Source organism: Corvus hawaiiensis, chromosome 9 (genome assembly GCF_020740725.1).
Source record: "Corvus hawaiiensis isolate bCorHaw1 chromosome 9, bCorHaw1.pri.cur, whole genome shotgun sequence".
Taxonomy (NCBI): Eukaryota; Metazoa; Chordata; class Aves; order Passeriformes; family Corvidae; genus Corvus; species Corvus hawaiiensis.
Genome location: NC_063221.1, coordinates 5,270,649 through 5,293,332, shown reverse-complemented (window position 1 = coordinate 5,293,332; position 22,684 = coordinate 5,270,649). Strand labels below are relative to the sequence as shown.

The window sequence follows — 22,684 nt, the reverse complement described above, 5'->3', positions numbered from 1 at the left end:
GTAGGGCAGGCATGGGGACAGTATTCTGTTTATATACATTCCAAAACTTAGAGAATGGGGATGGGATTATGGTGCAAGCTGACAGTGTGTTGCACTGTGTACCTCCAAGTAGAGGAAAATCCGACTATACAGCAGCCATTAAGTCTCAAAGGCCCTGTGACCTCTCTGTAATGTCATAAATATGCGTCTGGGACTTAGCTGGCATTTTCTAGAATTGCTAACAAAGCAGTATTTTTCTGTTCCCTTGACTTAAGGAGCAGAGATGAGGGCACAAGCAGATAAAAGCATGTGGCTTGTACCCTGATTTTACTGTCTTCATCTGTGCAGGAACACTGTAATGAACTGGTTCTTAAATAATAACTTCGATTGGATAAGGACAAGGACAAGCCTATGATATGATCACTTGTGATTTCCATTTTTCCACTCTGTAACAAGACCTTAAGCAACATTCTCCACAGCAAAACTGCTTCTATCTGCTCTGTGGCAGCATTACAATCGCTGCTGTCACATCCACCCTGTTGTAAGTTGCCTTTATCCCTACAGGCAAGCACAGACTGTTTGCACAAAAAGCAGAAATCTTTTCCACTGACCTAATTGTGTCAGGAGTGGAGGAACCCAGGAAAAAAAGTGTGTTGTTACAGTGTGGTTAATTACAATTTTGAGTCATGTTCTTGTAGCTAACTCTGTAGCGTAATATGAAGAATGGAGGTGTGAGGGACAGATAGGGATGTGTGGCCACTCACGTGTTTTATCAAGTGGTCTCAACCCAAAGCTCCAGGCAGTTTTGCATTGCTGCCTAAGCCTGTCAGAGAATCTTTGACAATGATTTTAATTTAAAAGAACTGAGTCTCTTCACATATAAATGGCCTTTACTTTTGTAAACATACACTCATCTGATGATGCAGAAACCTCACTTCACAACAAAGGAGTTGAGCATGTGATGTTACTGTAGTTACTGTCCAGGGCAGCAGAAGTGTCCTTATATGTTGTTAGATGAACTGTGGTTTATTGCAAATCCATGTCCCAAAAGAAGCCTCTTACCTCCTTGCTCTAAAGAAAGCCTCCATTTTATATCATATTCTCACTTCCAGCATGGAAAACGTAGAAGCAGAAGCATACCATCTTCTAAAGAAGCAGTTGAATGTACTATAATACTGTTCCAAGGAGGTTCTTATTATCCTTAGAAATTGTGGAAAGGAAATCTATGCCATAACTGCAGTGAGGTGGTGTTTAGACCTTATGCTCTGACTTACACATTTTATATCAGTGGGGGAATTTGTTACCATTGGATTCATCTTCAGCCAAAAGTCATCTGCTTTCTGGAAATGTGTGTGTGGATTTTGTCCATATTTTTCCCTGATTCCAGCTAGTTTGTTACAAGTGACAAGTGGAACTGCTGCATCTCCCTTCTCACTCAGTGACAGTGTTACCTGAATCTTGCTGAATGAGTGATTCCATGCTCACTTCATCAGAGAAGGCATGGAACTAGCTGCTGTTGACCAAATGAAAAGCTTCCTACACCCAACACCACTTCAGAGCACTCCTGACTTGGCATTTTGCAAGATTTCTCTGCTGAAGCTCACATTTTGAAACCATTCCAGGTTTGGGGAATTAATCCTAAAGAAGTCCTTGCTTCCACCTGCCATGAAAACATTCCAAAACCTTCCTGTCTTCCGCGCATGGAGCCCAGAGAGAAGCTATCTCAGCTTTATATACTGCTTTATTCACTGGTTTATTTCCACAATAAGGCTTTTTTAAAATATGGATCTGTTCTGGGATCTAGCTAGAAACTGAACTCTACAAGCAGTTGTCTCAGCAAACTTTAGCCAGTGAAAGAAGTGACCTAGATCCACAGAAATTTCAGTCCTCTTTGAGTGCTGAGAGGAAATGAATTCATCTTCCCCGACAAATTCATCCATATTCTGCTATTGACAGATTCTTCTCAGAAACAAGAACATGAAACAAGGTAAATTTTTATCTTCAAGATAGGAATCTCTCTTTAAGGGGAAGAGGTAACAGTGCTTGCTAGAGAAAAAGTCTTGATGCAAATTTATTGCATTGCTGGTTTTGCTTTTTTTAAATGGTGTTTAGCAGAGACTTAAGCCTAAAGTGTGAGAGAATACAGCTTATTTGCAAACGTGACTCTGAAAAGGCAACAGCTTTCTGGGCAGAAACGCAGTGGGCTCTGCATTTTCTTTCTCTGATTCCCCCTTCCCAGAGTTTTTAAATGGTATTTTCCTTCCCTTTTTCTTCACCTGCATGGCCCCCTCCTTCCCTTCCTCCCACCCTTCCTCTCATTCTCATCCTACTCCAGTCTATGTGCTGCATGGAGTGAGACCACCTGGCAGCTCCTGTCCTGTCCAGGACCTGAGTTAAGCTCTTGATTCTGCTGAAGGGTTATTCTGAAATGGTGGGAACAGCCCCACGAGTCTGAAAAAGATCCTGATATGCAGAAATTGCCCTAGAGAGCTCAGGGTTTCCCAATGTAGTCCCAGGATCCCAAGAACATGTCCAGAGATGCCAGAAACAGGCACAGAGAGTGGGGATTAATATGTTAAAGGAAATATTTTCCTTAAAATAATATTTTCCACTTCTTCCAAAAAGGCATGAAGAGGTATCTGGAACTGAGGGTTTGTCTCCTAAGCTTCTTCCTCATCTTACTGGCATGAAATGTGGATCATATCAGAACTCTCCCATCTTCTAACAGTGGGGATACTGGTAGTGGGTGTGGAGTTTTGGTGGACACTTGTTCTTTAGATGATGTGAGTAAGGCCTCCAGGGATGGATTCTTCAAGAACCTCCTCTCTCTTCCTGTTCATTCCCAGAATGAGCCAATGCTGCAGTGTGCTGCAGATGGCACTGTTGACTGTGTTCAGAGGTGAGCTTTACTTGAAGAGTAACATCCATCACAGTCTCTTGGTTGCCAGTGGTCACTTTGGCTCCAGTGCACCCTGACAGTTCGTTCTATTTCCAGAGACATAAATTTGATTATACGCTTGTTGACTGCTAATGGGAAAACATATTAACATCTAAAACATTAACAACTTGGCATGTTAAACATCTTTTATGCAGCAGACACAGCAGCCTGAATCAGAGAATCACAAAATGGTTTGTGTTGGAAGGGACTTTAAAGAGCTTATAGTTCCAACTACCTGCCAGGGAATGTCTGTGTAAGACAGTAAGAAAATGCTAAGTTAGGAAAATCCTCCAGGTTATGCTTAACTCTAGAACAATTAAACTGGCAAGTTTTCAGGTAGAATCTACAGCAAACTTAATAGTTTAAAGTGAAAATTTCATAACTGAGAGGTCAGTATTTATTTTGATTTTTGTACCTTTAGATTTAGAGCAGAGTAAATGTAGATAGATAGATAAATAATGACATCACATCAACTCCCCAGATGATGTACTTCTGAATACCAACCAGCTATGATGGTATTTAACACAATTTCATCACTTTCACCGGTACTATCTTTCTGAATATTCATTTAGGCTTCAGTACTTCATATTTTTCTGAAAATAGACTTGGGTCTGTCTTTGAAAGAAAATTACATCTGGATACATTGTTTATTGCAGAGAAAAAGAAGCAAGACTATAGTGTAATTATGCTAAACCAGAAGTCCCCTTGAGAAATGTGAAAGCTTGGATGTCAAAACTGTATATATGTAGAGAGAACTGTGATTTGGGGAATGTAGAAGTAAATGATGGTAAGTTCTAGTCAGTGTATTGGAAAGTAATGGAAAAGATAATACAGCAATAACAAAAAGTCTGAAGGAAACTTGCAGGGCCTTTGGCTTTAGTAATTAAGCTCCTTCAGTTACTCGAATAATGGAGTTCTTATTAAATGTATGAATCCACCTTGTTGGCCCATGGCAGCAAAATAAGTTTGTAACTCCCCTATTTGAAATTACCTTGCAAAGTTACTTGGATACACTTTTGACATTCATGTGCTTTTCCTTATAGAAAAATTACTTAAATCTGTTAAAAACTGTATTTTTATTGCTAGACTTACTTTGGAAAAATAGCAACTGATTGTTGCTGCTTTCACTGGTGTCCTTATTATCCTCTGAGTCTTGGCACCACTGACACTGTACTGCTTATTTCATGGCAAGTGGGAAGACACTTTACCAGTCACTGCATAAGATGCTGCAGCTGCAGACAGCCTGAACTCCTCTTCTGCCTTGCCTAGAATTTACAGTGTAAATTTTGGAACCTGAATGTCAGTTCATGTATTCAGGTTCTCCTGAGTGTAAATTCCCACAGCCATTGAAGCATTCCTTTTGGCTAAAGCACAGTTATTTTTTCTTCTGGTAATTCAGAGAGTCTTAGAACTTTTACCATCATTTCCTTAATTGCATTCCTTCCACAGGTAAGCAACGACTTCCCTGAAACAGGAAACCCTTAGTGTGTGATAGTCAGGGAGAGGGACAGGGGCATTGAGGGGAGTCAGAAACAGTGACCAGGTGTGGGAAGACAGTCCCAACCCTGAACTGAGGAGGCGATCGGCTGGACCAACTCTAAAATTTCTCAAAATGTCTCTGAACTAAGATATTAAACACCTCTAGGCATCTCTAAACTACTGTGTACATCTTCTAAATTGCTCTAAAATCCTTTAATCAGCTCTATAGAGCTGTAGGGAACGCTGTATTTCTCAAATGAGGCAATTGCCTCAAACCAGATGTAATTTACACAACTCTTAAGCAGTCTCTAAAGCACTATAAAACTGTTCTAATCAGCTCTAGACTGCCACTAAATTGTGTTAAACATCTCTAACACTTCATTGCCACCTTTAAAATACCTTTACACTTCTTGAAACTGTTCTAAAGATCTGAAAAATAGCTCCAAATTACTCCAGAACTCCTCAAAGGCACACTAAGTAGTTCTGAGGAGCTGTAATATCCCTTTGTAGAGTGCTTGAGTCCTCTAAACTTCACTAGCATCTTTCTAAACCTCTTCTAAGGACCTTTTTTCTGATCGTATCTAGACTTCTCTACACTGATTTGAAGATCGGTGAATTTCCTCTGGGGCTCTTAAACTCCTCTAAGGACCTCTAAACCTCCTTGAATATGCTGTGAGGTGCTCTAAACCCCTCTAAAATACCACCACACAGCTACAAAACACCTCTGATGAGCTCTGAAAGAGCTATTATTACACCCCCTAAGTTTAAAATCCGAATCTAAAACACTCCAGAGCGCTAAGTCAGTGTGGATTTCTTTACAGAGCTCCACAATACTCTAGAAAGCTTAAAAGAGCTCTAAAATACACCACACTGCTCTACAATCCATCTCAACAGGTCTAAAACTATTCTAATTGGCTACAAACAACAGTGGGAAATCATAAATTCCTCTAAAATTTCCACTCTGAAAATCCTCTAAACAGCGCTACTACCACTATGCTTAAAGTAGGAGTAAAATGCTTCAAAATAGATCTCAAGCCCTTCTTGGTTTTCTTGTAACTGCTCTAGAACTCTTTTCTGCAGTTCTGGAATTCCTGCTTAGAGACAGTGCTAAAACTATTCTGAAGCCCTCTAAAACCACTCTGAACTGCTCTAAGTTGATCTAAACGTCCTATAAACAGTTCTAAGCAGCCCTAGAGTCCTGTGAAGTGTGCCAGAACTCCTGTAAAGTACTAAACTCCTTTAGCTCTTCTAAACCTCTTCTCAACACCTCAGAGCTCCCCTAAACTAATTTAAAGCTGCTCTGTTGCTGTAAGCAGCACTAATATGTCTCTAAATGCATCTAAAATGCCTCTAAATCTCTACTGTACAACTCTTAACTCCTCCAGGCAGCTTTAAAATTCCTCTGAAGAGCTCGAAGCAGCTCTAAAACCCTTTTATGCCAATCTGTGACTCCTGCAGAGTTCTAAGTTAGCTCTAAACCTCTCCAGGCTACTGTAAAGCTTCTCTCCTGTGCTGTCAACACCATGAAATAGTGCTAAAACTGCCTTAAAATACTCAGAAAATCTTGTAGACTTCCTCTAAATGGCTCTGTAGAGCACTGAATTGTCTATGAACTTCCAGAAATACACTGGTGCTTTGGGGAGATGGAAGAGGTTGCAAGAGCTGGAACTATTGAGCCTGGAGAATGAGAAGTTACCTGTGGGAATGGAAGAGTGTAGAGAAAAGGGATTTTTGGAAGAACAAGATGACCGTCTAAGAAAAGGGAAATACACATGCTTTGTAAGGAGCTGCTAATAAGGCCGAACTCCAGAGAAAGTGGGGCATGCAAACAACCCACAGTGAGCATATTTTGGAGTGGAGGAGGAATACCACGGCCATAAACTCCTGAGATTATTATGTGAACACATGAAAAATGTGCTCCTGTGTTGAGCTTTTGATGGGCTCCCCCTCCTTCCTGGATCAGGGTAAGAGAGCAGAGGAGGCTGCTGTTCTGCTAAGTTCTTTATTTCATAGTCTCATAGCTTTCTTGAAGACAGAGTTCGAAGGGGGCTACATGATAAAGGCAAGCAGCAACAGCAGACAGCAGGCAAAAACAGCTTCTCCTTCTTCTATATGCTCTGTATGCTCTATATGCTCTATACTCTATATTTTTTCTTACAGAATTGTGGATTATATTTGCTAACTGACCAATAAGATTAACACATGATTCTAGTTTTTCTTTTCTTAACCTATCCTGATCTAATTCTAACAATCGTAAGTCTTACAGAAGCGTTACATAGGTATTACACAGATTTGCATATACAGTTTCTATCAGTTCTTATTGTTTATGTGAACACTCTATCTAAAAAATGTGAACAGTATAATTCTATCTGTATTTTGTCTAAGGTAAAGAATTCCGTGAAAAGGTAACACTGCTGCAGCAAGAACTGTGTTTAAGGTCTCTGCTACAGCTTTTCAATGTTTAAGGCACTTAGCATATATTTCTACTAGAAGTTTAAAAAAATCTATATTTCTATTTCACTTTGGTGTGGCTTCATGTATCTCAGCTTGTCCAAAGGTTTTAATTCAACCCCTATGTTTTGGCTTCCCTCTGGGCCGGAGTTCAGAGGAGCTTTCACTCCAACACTCCTGGATCACACAACTGTTCTCTCTGCAGGTGCTGGGTGCTCTCAAAACACACTCTAATGGCAGATCTGAAAGTGCACACTGAAGACAGTTTTTAAAATTTTTTTTGAAAGTTTATTGCTATGAATCTGTTCAGGGCAGTACTTTGTCTTATAGGATGCTAGTAGTCCGTTGGTCAGATCTACTGGGAGCAGATTTGAATCCTGGCCCAGCTGTGGTTCTGGTGGGATGGGGAGGATTGTGCACAGCACAACTGCCATGGAGCCCACACTCCATGCTGGACATGGTACACATCTGGTAAAACCACATGTTGGGCTGCATGTGAGGAGCAGAAAGCCTGAGCTCCATTTGCCTTTCTCACACAGGGACATGGATCTGTCCATGTGTCCCAGAACAGGGACACTGCACTGTTATTGGGAGTGCTTCCAGCACCTCAGCAGGGCTGAGAGGACAACATTTGGAAGAGATTCCTCCCTTTGAGGTTTGGTAGGCCCTGGCACAGATTGCCCAGGGAAGCTGTGGCTGGCTGCCCCTGGATCCCTGGAAATGTCCAAGGCCAGGTTGGATGCGGCTTAGAGCAACCTGGGATAGTTGGATAGGAAGGTGTCCCCGCCCACGGCAGGGGGTGGCACTGGGTGACCTTTTAAGGTCTCTTCCAACCCAAATCATTCCAAGATTTTATGTTTGTCTCCATCCTGTTATTAATATTTAAAGACTCGTTTATTTATTTTTATCTTGAAGTTTGCATATAATGATGAATAACCCAAACTAGCCTCATCTCTTGCACAAAGCGTCGGCAGTAGGACTCCACCGAGGTCGCGGCCGTACTATCAGCCCATGGGAGGCTGCGGGGCAGGCGGGGGATGGGCCGGGCAAGGGCAGGCTGGGTGGAGATCGGCTGGACATGCGGAAGCCGATGAGGAGGGTGTGGCTGGGCTAGGCGAGGGGAGGCTGGGCTGAGCAGGGTTGGCTGCGCAGAGTCAGTCGTCAGCTGCTGCCGCGGCCCCCGCCCTTGTCTCCGCCTCCTGCCCTCTCGGCCGTTCCCGCACCACCGCTAGAGCGGCCCCGAGAGCCGCTGTCGCGGCTGATTGAGGTGAGGGGGGGGCCGGGGCGGACCCCCTTCCCCGCCCCCCCGCTATCCGTTCCCTCGGGAATGGCTCGGAGCCCACATCTCTGCAGAACCACGCTCCCTGCCTGGCGGGCTCTGATGCACAGCCCGTGAGGTTTTTACCCTTTCACAGAAGCACTCGAACAGAGCTGGTAATCGCTTTTACACCTTTTTTTCCAAACAGCTCAATGACACCCCGGAAGAAGTTAGAGGGTCTTGTAGCTGCTACCATCACTCCAATGACTCCGGATGGGTGAGCTGTCAAAATTGTACTGATTACTGTTTCCTTCTACCCTTATTTTCCTTCTTTCTTATTTGGAGGTGATCTGCTTGCTTTTTTTTTTTTTTTTTTTAAATCAGATCTTTGATGGGATTGGGGGAACTATTAAATTGGTCCCACTAGGACTAGAGTGAGATTCCCTTGTCTCTGCTTCCTTCTGTTGCTAGCACGTGCTGTGGGTCTGGGTTTGGAGAGTTTGGATCAGTCTCATATCTCCTTTTCTGTTGCTTTGTTAGGTGCAAATCAAATCATAGTACAGTTACATGTGCGGAGCATTGCAGCATTTTCATGTTTGTTAAGGAAAATTGCAGTCCTAGTTAAAAAGAGTTCTTGAGAGCTAGAAAATAATTGTCAGAATCTGAAGGCCTTTTAGACTTCTCTCTACCTTAGCTAAGTCATGCATGCAGTCATGTGTGTGTACATGTGCATGGAATTAGTCTAAACTTGAAGAAAATTGTGCTGCAAGGACAGCACAGTTTTGAGAATAACATGAAATTGAAACTTGAAATTCAGCTTTCTTCAGAGCAGCGGCGGCAAACAGAAGCAAAAAACACTGCATTTTGATGTTGCAAGACCAAGTTGTTTGGAGTCAGCAGAGAACCCTGAGCTCTCATGGGGGATGTGTCAGGATCTGTACACACTTGAGAGAGACAGTGGAGATTTGCTAGTACAGATCTCCAAAAGTGAACTTTACTTAAAGTGCTGAAAAACATGGCTCCATCCCAGTCAGGGAACTCATTCCATTGCAGTCACTGCTTTGATTCTTGCTTTAAAGGAAACTTATTTCTGATTTTATTTTTTATTATGACTCAGATTTATTGCAACATGGTATTTAGAGAGTGACCTGAGCCCTCTGCCTTAACTGCATGGTCCTTGTCAGATATGTTCTGGGGTGGCATCTATGGATTTTTGAGTTGTGTAAAACCAATCAAGGCATCAGAATTGACTTCCAGACCGCAGGGTTGGTCTGTATTTATGACAAGTGAAAACAACAGTGAAATATTATACACTAGTAAACAAAATAAATTTGTCTTGCAGAGAAGATAACCCAAGAATTCTATTTCCCCTGTTTACCAGGGAATGCTGTTGCTTTCTGTCTTGGTTTGAAAGACAGGTATCTGCTAAGGAAGGCAGGAGCCTCCCTTGGAATGGAAAATATGACCCCCTTCCCTCCGAATTTCTATAATTTTGAAATTAAGGGGCTTTCAGGCAAAGAAATGGGAAAAGGAATAACAGTTCTTTACTAGTATATATGTATAGCAAGGCAAACAAACAGCAACAATGGTAACAACAACAAACAAGGCAGACAAACAACAACAACGGCAGCAACAACAAACAGAACCAGAAAACCCAGTGAACGGTCTCCTGCCGCTCTTTAGGCCCTTTCCCCCCGGTGCAGTTGCGGTCGCGGCCGCCAGGGGCGCTGGTGGCTCCCGGCCGGGCAGGGTGGGTGCGGTGACTCCCCATCGCCTGCAGGGGGCGCTGTGGGGCGGGGCTGGCCGTCCCTCCACGCGGTGATGGCGGACGCAGCCGGCGAACAGGGATGGAAAGGGGGCTCTCTTTACGGACCCCCAGGGGCAGCCGATCCCGGTGCGCCCTCTGGATAGCAAAGAGAGCTGCGGCAGGGACCTCGGAGGCAGCAAGCCGGAACAGCAGGGCGAGCTCACCCGGGGCAGCAAGCAAGAGGCAGCAGAAACTCGGCGGCTGTAGCTGGAACTGCGAGGTGTTCCGGCAGGCAGGGGCTGCGGACTACGGTGTAGCGAATAACCCGGAACAGTGGCAGAGGAACGGCGGGGGGAGGGCGGGGTGGGCAGCAGCAGCCCAGATCCTGAACATGGCAGAGAGAAAGACTCCCTCGGAGGGGAAAGGGGCTCGGGGATCCAGGGGTTTCCCCTGAGACACCTGAGCAGATGGTGAAAGGGTCCTTTGTTTGGTGAGGTAGGGTAACAAGGTCCCAGTGTAACGGCTGGCTGCTCTGACGGGCAGAGCTCCACTCACGGTAGAAGGTGTCAGGAAAATTAATCCACAAACACCAGAGGTTTATGTCCAAAAAGGAGACAGAGGAGTCCTGTTACTTTATTCGAATAAAGGGAGAGGTCATGGGGCATTTCCCCTGGGGTCTCTCAAATTTTTGGAGGGTGCAGCCTCCTATTTATCCTAATTTCCCGACTGCATTTCCCTCTCTCTTTCCCCATTGGCTGAGGTACTTGAGAGGTACAGACTTCCCAAAACACCTAAGACTCCCTTCTAATGTATAACCCCCCCTTTATTTTAATTCTTATGGAATTTATGGTTCTTCTCATTGTTTCTTTCATCTCTCAATATCCAATTTCATTTATCAGCAGACCTAGAGTTTATTTGTAAAGACATATCTCTTTCTTTCCATGCATCAATCAGTGGAACCCTTCCCATTGTTTCTTTTATCTCTCAGTACTAGTTTTATCTTCCAGCAGGCCCACAGCTTGCTTGTAAAGACAAGTGCCTCATTCCTTTCAAAGACAGCAGAAGACAGAACCCCGCAGTGGTGGTGAATTCTTCCCACAGCGACTGCGACCTCCTTGCCCTCCGAATGCTGAGAGAGGAAAGAGGGAGCTAGGAGTTGCACCCAACCCCTTTTCCCCAGCCCAATTCTCGAGGTATCTCTGCCCCTCCACAAGAAACCCCCCAGCTAAAAGGGCAGCCAGCCGCACCCTTCCCCCCTTCCCGTAGAAACTTCTTTTGTCTCTTCTAAGTATCAGGTTGTTATTGTTTCTTAGCAACAAAAAATGGGAGACAATTCTTTAAGAGAAAGAAAAAAATGGAGAACTCCTAAACCCCAACACTCTCCTCATCCTTTAATGAGAGAGAGAGGTCAAAGTCACATCCAGCGGGATGGCATTTCACTCTCTGTATCCAGCAGTTATAACCATCCATCAGTTTAACCATTTGCCAGCACTTGCACAAATAACTTTGTGCTCTCAAGAGGACTCCTGTTTCTCTCAAAAGAGAAAAAGGTTTTAGTTCTTCCTGTTCTCTCATATCTCCCAAAAAAAGTTCTTTGCTGTGAAAAAAAGTTTGGAACAGCAAACTACTTGTCAGGAGGAAGAGAAACTGGAAGAGAGAATTCAAGGCTGAGCTGCTACCTCAGATGTTAAATAAATGTCGAATGTTTCTTACCTCTGGGTAATCTGTGTTTGTACAAATGCAAGGCTTCAAAATATATGGGGTTTTTTTTGGTTTCTTAATCACTAAGTTTAAAATAACTGTGGGTGGGGACTTAATGGTTGCTGTGGTTCCTTTTATTGCAGACAAATTAACCTCCCAGTGATTCGTCAGTATGTGGATTATCTGGTAAATGAGCAGAATGTGAAGAACGTTTTTGGTAAGTGTTTTTTGACAGAAACTGCGTTACAGCCCTTTTGCCTGGATGGGAATCCTGTGATATCTTAACTGATAGGAGCTGTAGTGGGAGGGAATGTGGATGTGGGATCATCCTGACCATTTATATTCACTAGTGGAGAGAGTGCAAGAGGTACTTAAGGCATCTAGTTTTGCCCACACCCTATTTCTGTGAGGGATAAAATAAAGTACCTTCATAAGGTGACATTCCAGAGATGAATGGATAATGTGTTGACAGAGAAGACTGATCTGAATGATTCTTCCCAACTCCAAAATGTTACTTCTTGTCTTCAGTGAAACCTGTGTGTGTAGGTGAGGCCTCAGCCAGTGTGTTGTGTTTTGTTGTGTTGAAACAGTAAATGGCACAACAGGAGAAGGCCTGTCCCTTAGCATCCAGGAGAGGAAGCAGTTGGCAGAAGAATGGATGTGCCAGGGAAAAGACAAGTAAGTAACTGAGAGGGAATGGGGGATTCTAGATCTTGTGTTATAATGCCTGATTGCAAAACCAAGTTTGCTGATGCCTTTTTTTTTTTAGTATTTTGTTGTTGGGCTTTGTTCCCCAGCTCCTTTATCACAGAAGTATGTTTCTGTCACTGCCAGTTAGCTGATGTCTGTTTCTCCTGCTTAGAGAGCTTCCGAGAGTCCTCTTTGGTACACTGAGAAGTGGGGGAACGAGAAGGGGCTTGGAAAAGAAGGGCTGTGCAGTTTGCTTAGTCTTGAGAACAAATACAAATAAAGAGCATTTCTGAACCTTTTAATGTATTACATTATTTGGTGTGACTGAAGCTGAGGTGTCGAGTGCTTAACTGCTTCCCTAAAGAAGCAAAATTAGTGTCAGAAGAAAGAATTTAATCTGGATCTGCATCTGTGTATCCAACTGCAGCTTCATTCTCCCTTTCTTGTACCTGTCATAGTCTTGTATCCCTCACTGCTGCTTTTCTCTCGGATGCTGGGTCAGAGGATGTGCAGAGGAGGAGGTGTTTTGGGGGAGAAGAATAATGAGCAGAAATAAACTGGTGTGAAGGATCACAGCCTTCAGATCCATAGCCTTTATATCCATATCTTGTGGATTTAAAGGAGAAAAACAGCAATGGGGTTGATGGACTGGAACATGGAGGATTCCCTTGGCAGGAGCAGACAAGCAGTCAAAGGTGCTGCTGTGAGGTTGAACTCTTCTGGTAGGTTTGCAGAGAAATAGGTTTAGAAAGTAAAGATATACTTTGATTTCCTTTACTCTTCCCAGCCTCCCTTTTAAATTCTCAATATCTGAATTTCAATTTCCTAATAAAATGCTAAGATTCATCTCTCCTGACAGCCTTGCAAGTACAACAGCAAGAAGTCATATGTGATTGATGTTTACAAATACGTTTTTCTTCCATCACTGGCTGCTTGTCACTGTCAGCACTTTCCCCACGTTTTTGCTCATCAGGTCAACACAGGCTCAGCTCTTTTTTCGGTTCTTGTTCTGTGGCTACCTGGGCTGAAGCGAGTCATTTTGTGTATTGGGTTGACCCTGAGTTGATGGACAGTCTTTAAGACCAATTACGCTTCTCGCAATTTACATATTTAAACCGCACAGAAAGGCGGGACTTCCCCTTTTTGTCGGAGCTCGCTTGCTGGGAGGTGGAGGGGCTCCGAGCCTCCCGGCCCTGCCGGGCCGGGCCGGGGCCACTGCCCCTTTCCCCCTTTCCCAATGCTGCGGCACGGACCCTGGGTCGCTGCGGGGGGACTGTCCCAGAGCCGCAGGCAGCTAAAACCAGCCATGGACTGCTCACAGCTAAACCCATCCAGCGCGGCTTCTGGGGACAGGCGGGTCCCTCTCCTCTCCATGCGGAGCCGGCGGAGTCAACGGGAGCCGGCAGAGCCTCCTGTCTGCAGCCAGCACACTTCGTGCTGAACTGAAGAGGACACTACACAGCCAGCAGCACAAAGGGAGCGAGGCTTTCCCCATCGTAAAGCCTGAACAAGAACACCCTTCAACATGGCGGCGTCAGAGTCAGAGAGAAAGAGAAGTGAGTCACGTGGGACGGAGCTGGAAATGGCGACGGGAGAAAAGAGGGCAGTGCCGCGATTCTGGCGCGCAGCTTAAAAGAAACCTTCTTGCATGCCGTGGTAAGAAACTGTAATACCACAAACTGTTTGTCTCTTTAATCCATTTGAAGAACATGGGGGGATGGAGAATCCTCGTGTGGCCTATGAAGATTATGGAGAGTGCCTATGCCAGGCTATATAGAAGTAGTAAGAGGCTGTTAGAGACTTGTGGCGAAGAAAAGCCTTTGTGTGCAGGCCAAAATAACTTATCCTTAAAAAGATGAATAACCCCATGTGATGGTCCATGTTTTGTAGTGTGAAGGAACTGTGAGATTTTTCATGGGAGAGATGTTCTACACACAGCAGATTGTTTGTTTCCGGGCGGATCTGCTGTTAGTGGCAGTTTGGGAACCACGTGCAACTGAAGGAAAACCCTTTTTTCCTTAAGCATAAGAGAGAGACTGTTTCAAGAACTGCAACACTGACTAACATCCCATGTTCTGTTATCCCTTGTGTGAGCTGGGTAAAAGGAGAGAAGTGCTGGGGGGGGGGGGGATTTGCTTTAATTTTGTTTTGTTATTTTCTCTTTACTTTTAATTCTATTAGTAATAAAACTCTTTCATTGTACTGCAACTGTTTAAGGTTTGTGCCTGCTTTGCTTTTTCTCCTAATTCTTATCTCACAGAAGGAAAATAAGTAAGTAATGAATATTTTGAACCAAAACCACTACATTTAATTGGTGTTTCCGCCTGGTTTCGAACTCAACCCGCCACATTAAATGGTGTGGAATGCGGGCAATTAATGAGCGCTGTGAGATGAAGATTAATTAGGAGAAAATAATAAGCAGAGCAAGTATAAAGTTATAAAATTAAGTAGAATAATAGAAGAAATTTGCTTTGTAGTAGTGGTAAAAATTCTAGGGGTGGAGGTTTATGTAATTTGTTTTCTTTTAGCTCTGGTTTTTGCTATTTTAAGTAACTTTTGGATATGTAAATTTTAAGAAGCGAGGGGTGGAATGTATTGGGTTGACCCTGAGTTGATGGACAGTCTTTAAGACCAATTACGCTTCTCGCAATTTACATATTTAAACCGCACAGAAAGGCGGGACTTCCCCTTTTGGTCGGAGCTCGCCTGCTGGAAGGTGGGGGGGCTCCGAGCCTCCCGGCCCCGCCGGGCCGGGCCGGGGCCACTGCCCCTTTCCCCCTTTCCCAACGCTGCGGCACGGACCCTGGGTCGCTGCGGGGGGACTGTCCCAGAGCCGCAGGCAGCTAAAACCAGCCATGGACTGCTCACAGCTAAACCCATCCAGCGCGGCTTCTGGGGACAGGCGGGTCCCTCTCCTCTCCATGCGGAGCCGGCGGAGCCAGCGGGAGCCGGCAGAGCCTCCTGTCTGCAGCCAGCACACTCCGTGCTGAACTGAAGAGGACACCATGCAGCCAGCAGCACAGAGGGAGCGAGGCTTTCCCCACCGTAAAGCCTGAACAAGAACACCCTTCAACATGGCGGCGTCAGAGTCAGAGAGAAAGAGAAGTGAGTTACGTGGGACGGAGCTGAGCATGGCGACGGGAGAAAAGAGGGCGGTGCCGCGATTCTGGCGCGCAGCTTAAAAGAAACCTTCTTGCATGCCGTGGTAAGAAACTGTAATACCACAAACTGTTTGTCTCTTTAATCCATTTGAAGAACATGGGGGGATGGAGAATCCTCGTGTGGCCTATGAAGATTATGAAGAGTGCCTATGCCAGGCTATATAGAAGTAGTAAGAGGCTGTTAGAGACTTGTGGCGAAGAAAAGCCTTTGTGTGCAGGCCAAAATAACTTATCCTTAAAAAGATGAATAACCCCATGTGATGGTCCATGTTTTGTAGTGTGAAGGAACTGTGAGATTTTTCATGGGAGAGATGTTCTACACACAGCAGACTGTTTGTTTCCGGGCGGGTCTGCTATTGGTGGCAGTTTGGGAACCACGTGCAACTGAAGGAAAACCCTTTTTTCCTTAAGCATAAGAGAGAGACTTTTCAAGAACTGCAACACTGACTAACATCCCATGTTCTGTTATCCCTTGTGTGAGCTGGGTAAAAGGAGAGAAGTGCTGGAGGGGGGGGGGGATTTTCTTTAATTTTGTTTTGTTATTTTCTCTTTACTTTTAATTCTATTAGTAATAAAACTCTTTCATTGTACTGCAACTGTTTAAGGTTTGTGCCTGCTTTGCTTTTTCTCCTAATTCTTATCTCACAGAAGGAAAATAAGTAAGTAATGAATATTTTGAACCAAAACCACTACATTTAATTGGTGTTTCCGCCCGGTTTCGAACTCAACCCGCTACATTTTGGCAGCCTGGTAGTTTTTCCACCATCACTGAAACCTCCCCGAAATCTTCTGAATTTGTTTTTTTATGTGCAGATTGGACCATGTGATCATTCATGTGGGAGCACTGAATCTACCAGAGTGCCAAGAACTGGTGTGTATATGATATTTTTCACTCTGTGTGTGATAAATAGAGGAAGATGTACCCTCAGATGCTTTCCATGCTGTCTTTTATAGGCAAGACATGCAGCAGTCATAGGTGCTGGTGGCATTGCTGTCATAGCCCCCTTCTTCTTCAAACCCACAAACAAAGGTGAGTAGATGTGATTGCTAAGGCCTTTTTATTGCCCTCCCAACCTTCATAATAGATAAAGGATTAATGCCATCTACTTTCTTTGGAAAATATTCTGATGATAATGTTTGCACAACTGTAATGGAAAAGCAAAACCTGCAAGAAGCATTTTTTAAAGATGATAGATAGCAGAATTGTCCTGGTAAGAAGTGGGAAGGATGTCTTTTGGGATGTATTTTGTTACCATTTTGTAAAAAGAAGAGTTGCTTTTGGAAAGAATAGTCTAGTTAACTAGTCTGTGTTCTGAATCGATAGTTTGGGGTTCATGTTTGATCTGGGCCACACTAGGAAGCAGCTGGTTCCATGCTGACCCTTGCTGGGCACTGACCTAGTTGAGGAACTGCTGATACACAGTTGTGGCTCTTGCTACTGAGGTGATCGGGTTTGGTTCTGTCTAAGGTTACCTCAAAACTGAAAACTGAGTATTTTGTCCTTAAGATCCTGACAATAACATAAAAGAACCACATGAAGTGGAGGTTTGTAAAAGAAATATTAGAAGTTGTCTGAATGAATTCTGAATGGAAATGTTCATATGAAAGCACCAGAAGAAACCAGAGTAAGTTGCCAGAATGGCTGATAGTGACAGCCAGGACACAATCAGTGGCAATCAGACTGGTACTCACAGAGGAACAGCACAAAAGTCAGCAGAAACCTCGCTGAGAGTAGGGTGGCAGTGGTTTTTGCCATTCTTCTTCCTTCTGTGTCAATGAGAAAAAAGATCTGTGAAGGATGCAATGAGCAAGATTCTTGGGAAGAATGTCAACCATAACAACTCTTTGATTCCTAAAATGGTGCAAAAAAAGTTGTCCAAAACCTGGTTCATTATCCTCACCAAGGAATACCCCAGGGAGGTGAACATGAACTTGATCCCTTGTCCTCTGTTACACACAAGTGATCCTGCTGAGACTACTTGGCACACAGGTCTGGCACATGTGAGAGCATGCCTGAGTTACACTTGTAAGAATGAGTGTGAGCTACTCAAATGGGTTTGGTTTAAAAGAAGTATTGTCTTTGCCTTTCTTAAGGTCTTCCCCTGATTTATGTCACATTTAATGTTTTATGACATGTGAAGGGTTTTGTATGACTTGCTGTGTGTGGTGCCCAAGCTGAGACTTCTCCACAGCCCCCGTGCTGTGAATCTGAACTGTGTCTCCCTATGGATAGCCTCCTTCTCTTACGGGATACCTGATGGTTTCCTTCTAGATGAGCTGGTTGCTTTCTTACAGAAGATTGCATCTGAAGCCCCTGAGGTTCCATTTTATTACTATCACATTCCTCCTCTGACGGGTGTGAAGAGTAAGTACAGAGTACAGATCTTTGGTTATTTGCTCTGGACAGCAGGTTATATGGTGTTTCTGAATGCATGGATTTATATTTAGTCTTAAAGGTGTTGTTGCCAGTTCATTCCTAAAATTTTTCTGATCTGGTAAAAGAGTCTTACTTTTTGTTGTCTTAGTCATTGTTTTAGAGCCGTATAGTTTAATAGGCTTAGGCTGAAAGTGAACAACTTGTAAAATATGAAGTCTTTCTCTCGGGGGCAAGGCAGGGAACTCTTCCAGAACAGGCCTGCATTCCCTCATATGAGATTGCTGTTCTGTGCAGTTCGTGTGGAAGAGCTGCTGGATGGGATAAAAGCACAGATCCCCAACTTCCAGGGTGTGAAGTTCAGTGACACGGACCTGCTGGACCTGGCACAGTGCATAAACAAGAATGAAACAGGGGAGTTTGAATTTCTTTATGGGGTGGATGAGGTAAGAAGCTTCTCTTAAAAGTAATTTCTTCTTAAGGCACTCTCTTGCTTCAGCCTTGGGGAAGAAGTAACCCTGGACACTCAGTGCAAGGCAGTTTCACTGCTTCCTCCTACCACCCCTTTTTTGCCTTGATTTTATTACATGAAATAAAATTTTTTTTCTTTTTTTTCTCCCTCCACCCCAAACTAGCAACTGTTGGGTGCACTGGCAGTAGGGGCAAATGGAGCAGTTGGAAGGTCAGTATGGCTTGGACTCCTTCGCCTCACACATCCACTGTGCTGTTTTGTCTTCCACTATTTGCATAGTATTTCCCTGACCGTCTTCAGTCATGGCAATGGAGGATTTTGCAGGATAGGGATGTAGAGAGGCAAACAGACACATAATCTAGCCCCAGTCCTAGTGATGGGACAGTCATATAAGCCAGGATCCCAGAGTATGTTCCTTTGAGTAATTACTGCTGTGGTTTCTAAGCTGATACAAAGGTTTCAATGCATTTTTTATCCTCATGGCAACTTTTGAAGTAGGTAATCACTTCTATCTTCATTGGGTAAGGAACCAAAACCCAGAGAGGTTAAAATTGTTAGTTCACATGAGCAGTGTGTGAGGAAAAGAGCTGTGCTGAGTTTAATTTCTAATTTATCTGCCCCTCATACCAGGCTGATTGGATGAATTACTGTGTGATATCTGTGTTCTCTCTAGGCAATCCATTAAATAAACAAGCAGCTGGAAAACTAAGTGATTGACTTTCCTTATTGGCTGATGATATCTTTTTATTTTTAATTTTGAAAAGCAGTTCCATTTGGAAAGAACTGGGAAGAGAAATCTGTTCTCTAATTCTTCCATGGAGCTTGGCATACTTCAGATGCTTGACAGTAGATTGCACCACACATAGATTGCGCGGATTTTTCTCATAATAATGACAATATCAACAGCAAAAGCCTGTGGTCATTTCTTTTGTTTCACTGGTTTTAAGTTCCTCCTTTGCATTTACCAATTCAATTTTTGGTTTGGTTTTTTGACAGTACATACAACTATTTGGGCCGACAAACCAATCTGATGTTGCAAGCCTTTGCAAAGCCAGACCTTGCCTTGGCACAGAAGTATCAGGTAAAGCATCTTCCTGGGCCTCACTGGGAGCAACCTGCTTCCTCTTTGAGCTTTTCTGTGGCTGTTCTCCATATGGTTCTGTCATCCTTTCTGAGACAGGTTTATTAAAGAAAAATTCTTTCATCTCCAACCCTGCTTTTTGTTATTCATCCCTCCTCACTTTTTTGACCATTCCTTATTACCTTTTAACCAAGACCTGCCTCACTTACCTTTCAACTCTAATCTCATCCATGCAAGTGGGCAACGGTCTGGCCTTTTTACTGGAACAAACCCACAGTGGCCAAGCCCCTTGACTAGGAATATTCTGGGAATAGCCTATGTGATGTAGGGCAGAAAGCTGTCCCAAATCAGCTCTGCCTTCTCCCCTTTTGGTCTTGGGCAGTTTGAAGATTTGTGAGGAGTTCTGAGCCATCAGTATACAATCTGTACCCAATGTTTTTATGGAACATTTGTGGTATCCCTCCCCTATTCCACTGGAATTCCATTAGTATTTCCCAGAGACTGGCTAGGTGGCCAAGGGCTTTTCTCAAAGCTGTGCAACAGTTATATCAGATATAAATATAGTAGCTTTAGATGCTTTTACACTTTCAAATTTGAGGGTGTTAATAAATTACTATCGGTCTTTTCTAGTTTCTCACTGGGGAATTTCTCAACTTTGTCATCAAACTGGGTAAGTAAACAGGGTAAACACTGCCTGTTTTCCTCATTATGTCTAAAAGTGCAAACTTTGTGCTCCTCAAACTCTCATATAGCTGTACTCTTAGAACTTCCTTCCTGAAAGATACTGCAGTGAAAAACTGTTGCATCTTTTCCAATTTAGTTTCCCAATTTGTAGCAGTTTCCCAATTTAGTAGCAGTTGGGAGCTGAACAAAGGGAGCTGACCAAGCATCCCTGACAGATTCCACTCTCCCTTCCTTCCTTCTGCTGTGAAATCTCACAGATTTAAAACTGTGACTCTGTGATTTACCCTTGTTCTTATCCTGACTCTTTCTGTGGGTTGGTTTTTTTGTTAGGTTTTTTTCCTTCCACCGCCAAAAGCTCATTTCTAGCTTTATTGCTACAGTAATTTTTCTGAAATGGTGGTGCCCAAGTAGAAGAACAGTTCTGATATTTCTCTCTCCTGCCTTGCTGTAATTTAACAGGAATATTGTTGAAGGCTGTACAAGGCCAAAACGTTTTAAAAAACCATGATTTCTAGAAACAAAATCAAGTTTAAATATAAAGAGCAATTAAAACCAACAGAGTGGTGTCGGAGACTGAAACAGACAGGAAATGTTTAAATTAAATTCTATCAGACATTTAATGAAGAGAGCTGTTTACTGTAGGTTTGCGGTACATATGCAAGCCCTGATGAATCTTGCCGAGTTTTAGAGCCTGGTTGTATTTCTTGGGTTCAAAGTCAGAGGAATTGTGTTGTTTTTTAGCCTTATAGATAAAGAGGGAAACACTAAATTTCCAGAAGTACATAAGGAGTCATGATCTATAGACAGAGGGCAGGATGTCGTCACTGCCAAGGCTTGGCTCTGTGCGAGTCTGAATTGGGGGATTCCTACATAGGAATAAGTTTAGTAAGTAGGTGTAATTTTTACTGCAGTGTCATTCCTGTCTGCAAGCACAGTTACCTCTTTTAAATTACACTGCTCTTGCTTCCAAGAAGTGCTTGAAGCCTGGTTGATGCTGGATTACACAGAAAATCTATGCTGCTGCTTTTTTGGACACCTGTATTGAGGCTGCTTTAAGGAAAGTGGTCTGCAAATGTCCTGATTTTGCTTTTGTCTGCCCAGGTTTTGGTGTTGCACAGACTAAAGCTGTAATGACTTTTGCTTCTGGCATTCCCATGGGACCTCCACGGCTTCCGCTTGTTGATGCCTCCAGTGAGTTCATCGTCAAGGCCAAAGCCAAGCTGGACAGCATTGTGTGGCCTGATGGTGACTGATCATAGTGTCATGGAATCACTAAGGTTGAGAAAGACGTCTAAGATCATCAGGTCCAACCACTAACCTGACACTCCCGGGTCCACCACTAAGCCACATCCCCAAGTGCCACATCTATGATGTTGACTTCCATGTAGATCTGGAGGTTCCTTTTCTGGTATTCTCTGCCATGTGGCACATCCCCCACATGATGGGCTAGGATTTCTTTCAGGGAAATGGCAATGTGTCCAAGCCCCTTCCTGTTAGGGCTGCCTTTGCTGGAGCACATGTAGCCTGACATTTTACACTGCTCTCCTGGAGTGCTGCAAATTCCAGGACTGACTGGGATTATTTAATAAAAAAATAGCAAATTTTTCCCAGTTGGAGGAGAGAGCTGATGACTTTTGCATAGAAAGGAGGAAGATCTGTCTCTACCCCCTCTCAGCTGGATGGTGTTTTGTCCTCTCCATGAGGACATTGTGGGTTTAAACAACAGTATGACAACATCAGGTTGCTCAGGCTGGTATCTGTTCATCAGAATCACTGGGACATTGTCTGTGTGTGTAAAATCCTGCTTCTGTCTGATTTCTGTGTTTATACAGCTTAATGCAAAATTTAAAAAAGAAATCCCTTTTGTAACAGCAAGCTTTGGATCGCTAATAAGCAGGTATTTCTCCATTTTTTTCTTTAGGACAGAAACAAAGCCACGATTGAGCTGTGCACCTCCATGTGGCAGTGCAGAATGCTGTCATGCAGGTTAGGAAGGCATAGAATCATAAGAAACTTAGAATGGTTTGGGATGGAAGGGACCTAAAAATCATTCAATTTCCATCCACACCTTGCACTGTCCCAAGTTGCTCCAAGCCCCATCCAGCCTGGTCTTGGACACTTCAGGGATGGGGCAGCCACAGCTTCTCTGGGCAGCCTGTGCCAGTGCCTCACCACCCTCACAGGGAAGAACTTCTTCCCAATATCCCATCTGACTCTGCCCTCTGGCAACGGGACGCCATTCCCCCTTGTCATGTCACTTCAGGCCTTGCCCCAAGTCCCTCTCCAGCTCTCTTGGAGCCCCTTTAGGCACTTCAAGGGGCTGTAAGGTCTCCCCTGCGCCTTCTCCAAGCTGAATACCCCCAGGTCTCCCAGTCTTGTCTACAGAGCAGAGGGGCTCCAGCCTTTGGAGGAGCTTCAAGGCCTTCTCTGGACTCACTCCAGCAGCTCTGTGTCCTGATGTTGGGGGCCACAGAGCTGGAGGCAGCTCTGCAGGTGGGGTCTCACCAGAGCAAGTCACCTGTTGTCAGATTAAAAGGTGCATTTTTTTATGTCCTGGGCTGAACCTCTTGCTGGCTGATGGTCCCTATGGCTGACACATGAGGGGTCTCATGCCCTGACTGTTCCTCATGAAAAGAATGATTGCAGGGGGGCTGGAAGGAGGGAAGAGA

The 22,684-nt window shown here is 44.0% G+C and overlaps 1 protein-coding gene across 1 annotated transcript; it reads left to right on the top strand.

The window, feature by feature from the left end:
* Nucleotides 1-8,006: 8,006 nt before the first annotated feature.
* On the top strand, nt 8,007-21,908 carry NPL (N-acetylneuraminate pyruvate lyase). The gene is made up of 12 exons (XM_048313676.1): nt 8,007-8,114; nt 8,314-8,382; nt 11,697-11,770; nt 12,144-12,231; nt 16,218-16,275; nt 16,359-16,434; nt 17,677-17,769; nt 18,076-18,224; nt 18,414-18,460; nt 19,247-19,331; nt 19,962-20,001; nt 21,117-21,908. The coding sequence occupies exons 2-12, from the start codon at nt 8,318-8,320 to the stop codon at nt 21,266-21,268; spliced, it is 927 nt and encodes a 308-aa protein (XP_048169633.1). The 5' UTR covers nt 8,007-8,114; nt 8,314-8,317; the 3' UTR covers nt 21,269-21,908.
* The last annotated feature ends 776 nt before the right edge of the window (nt 21,909-22,684 follow it).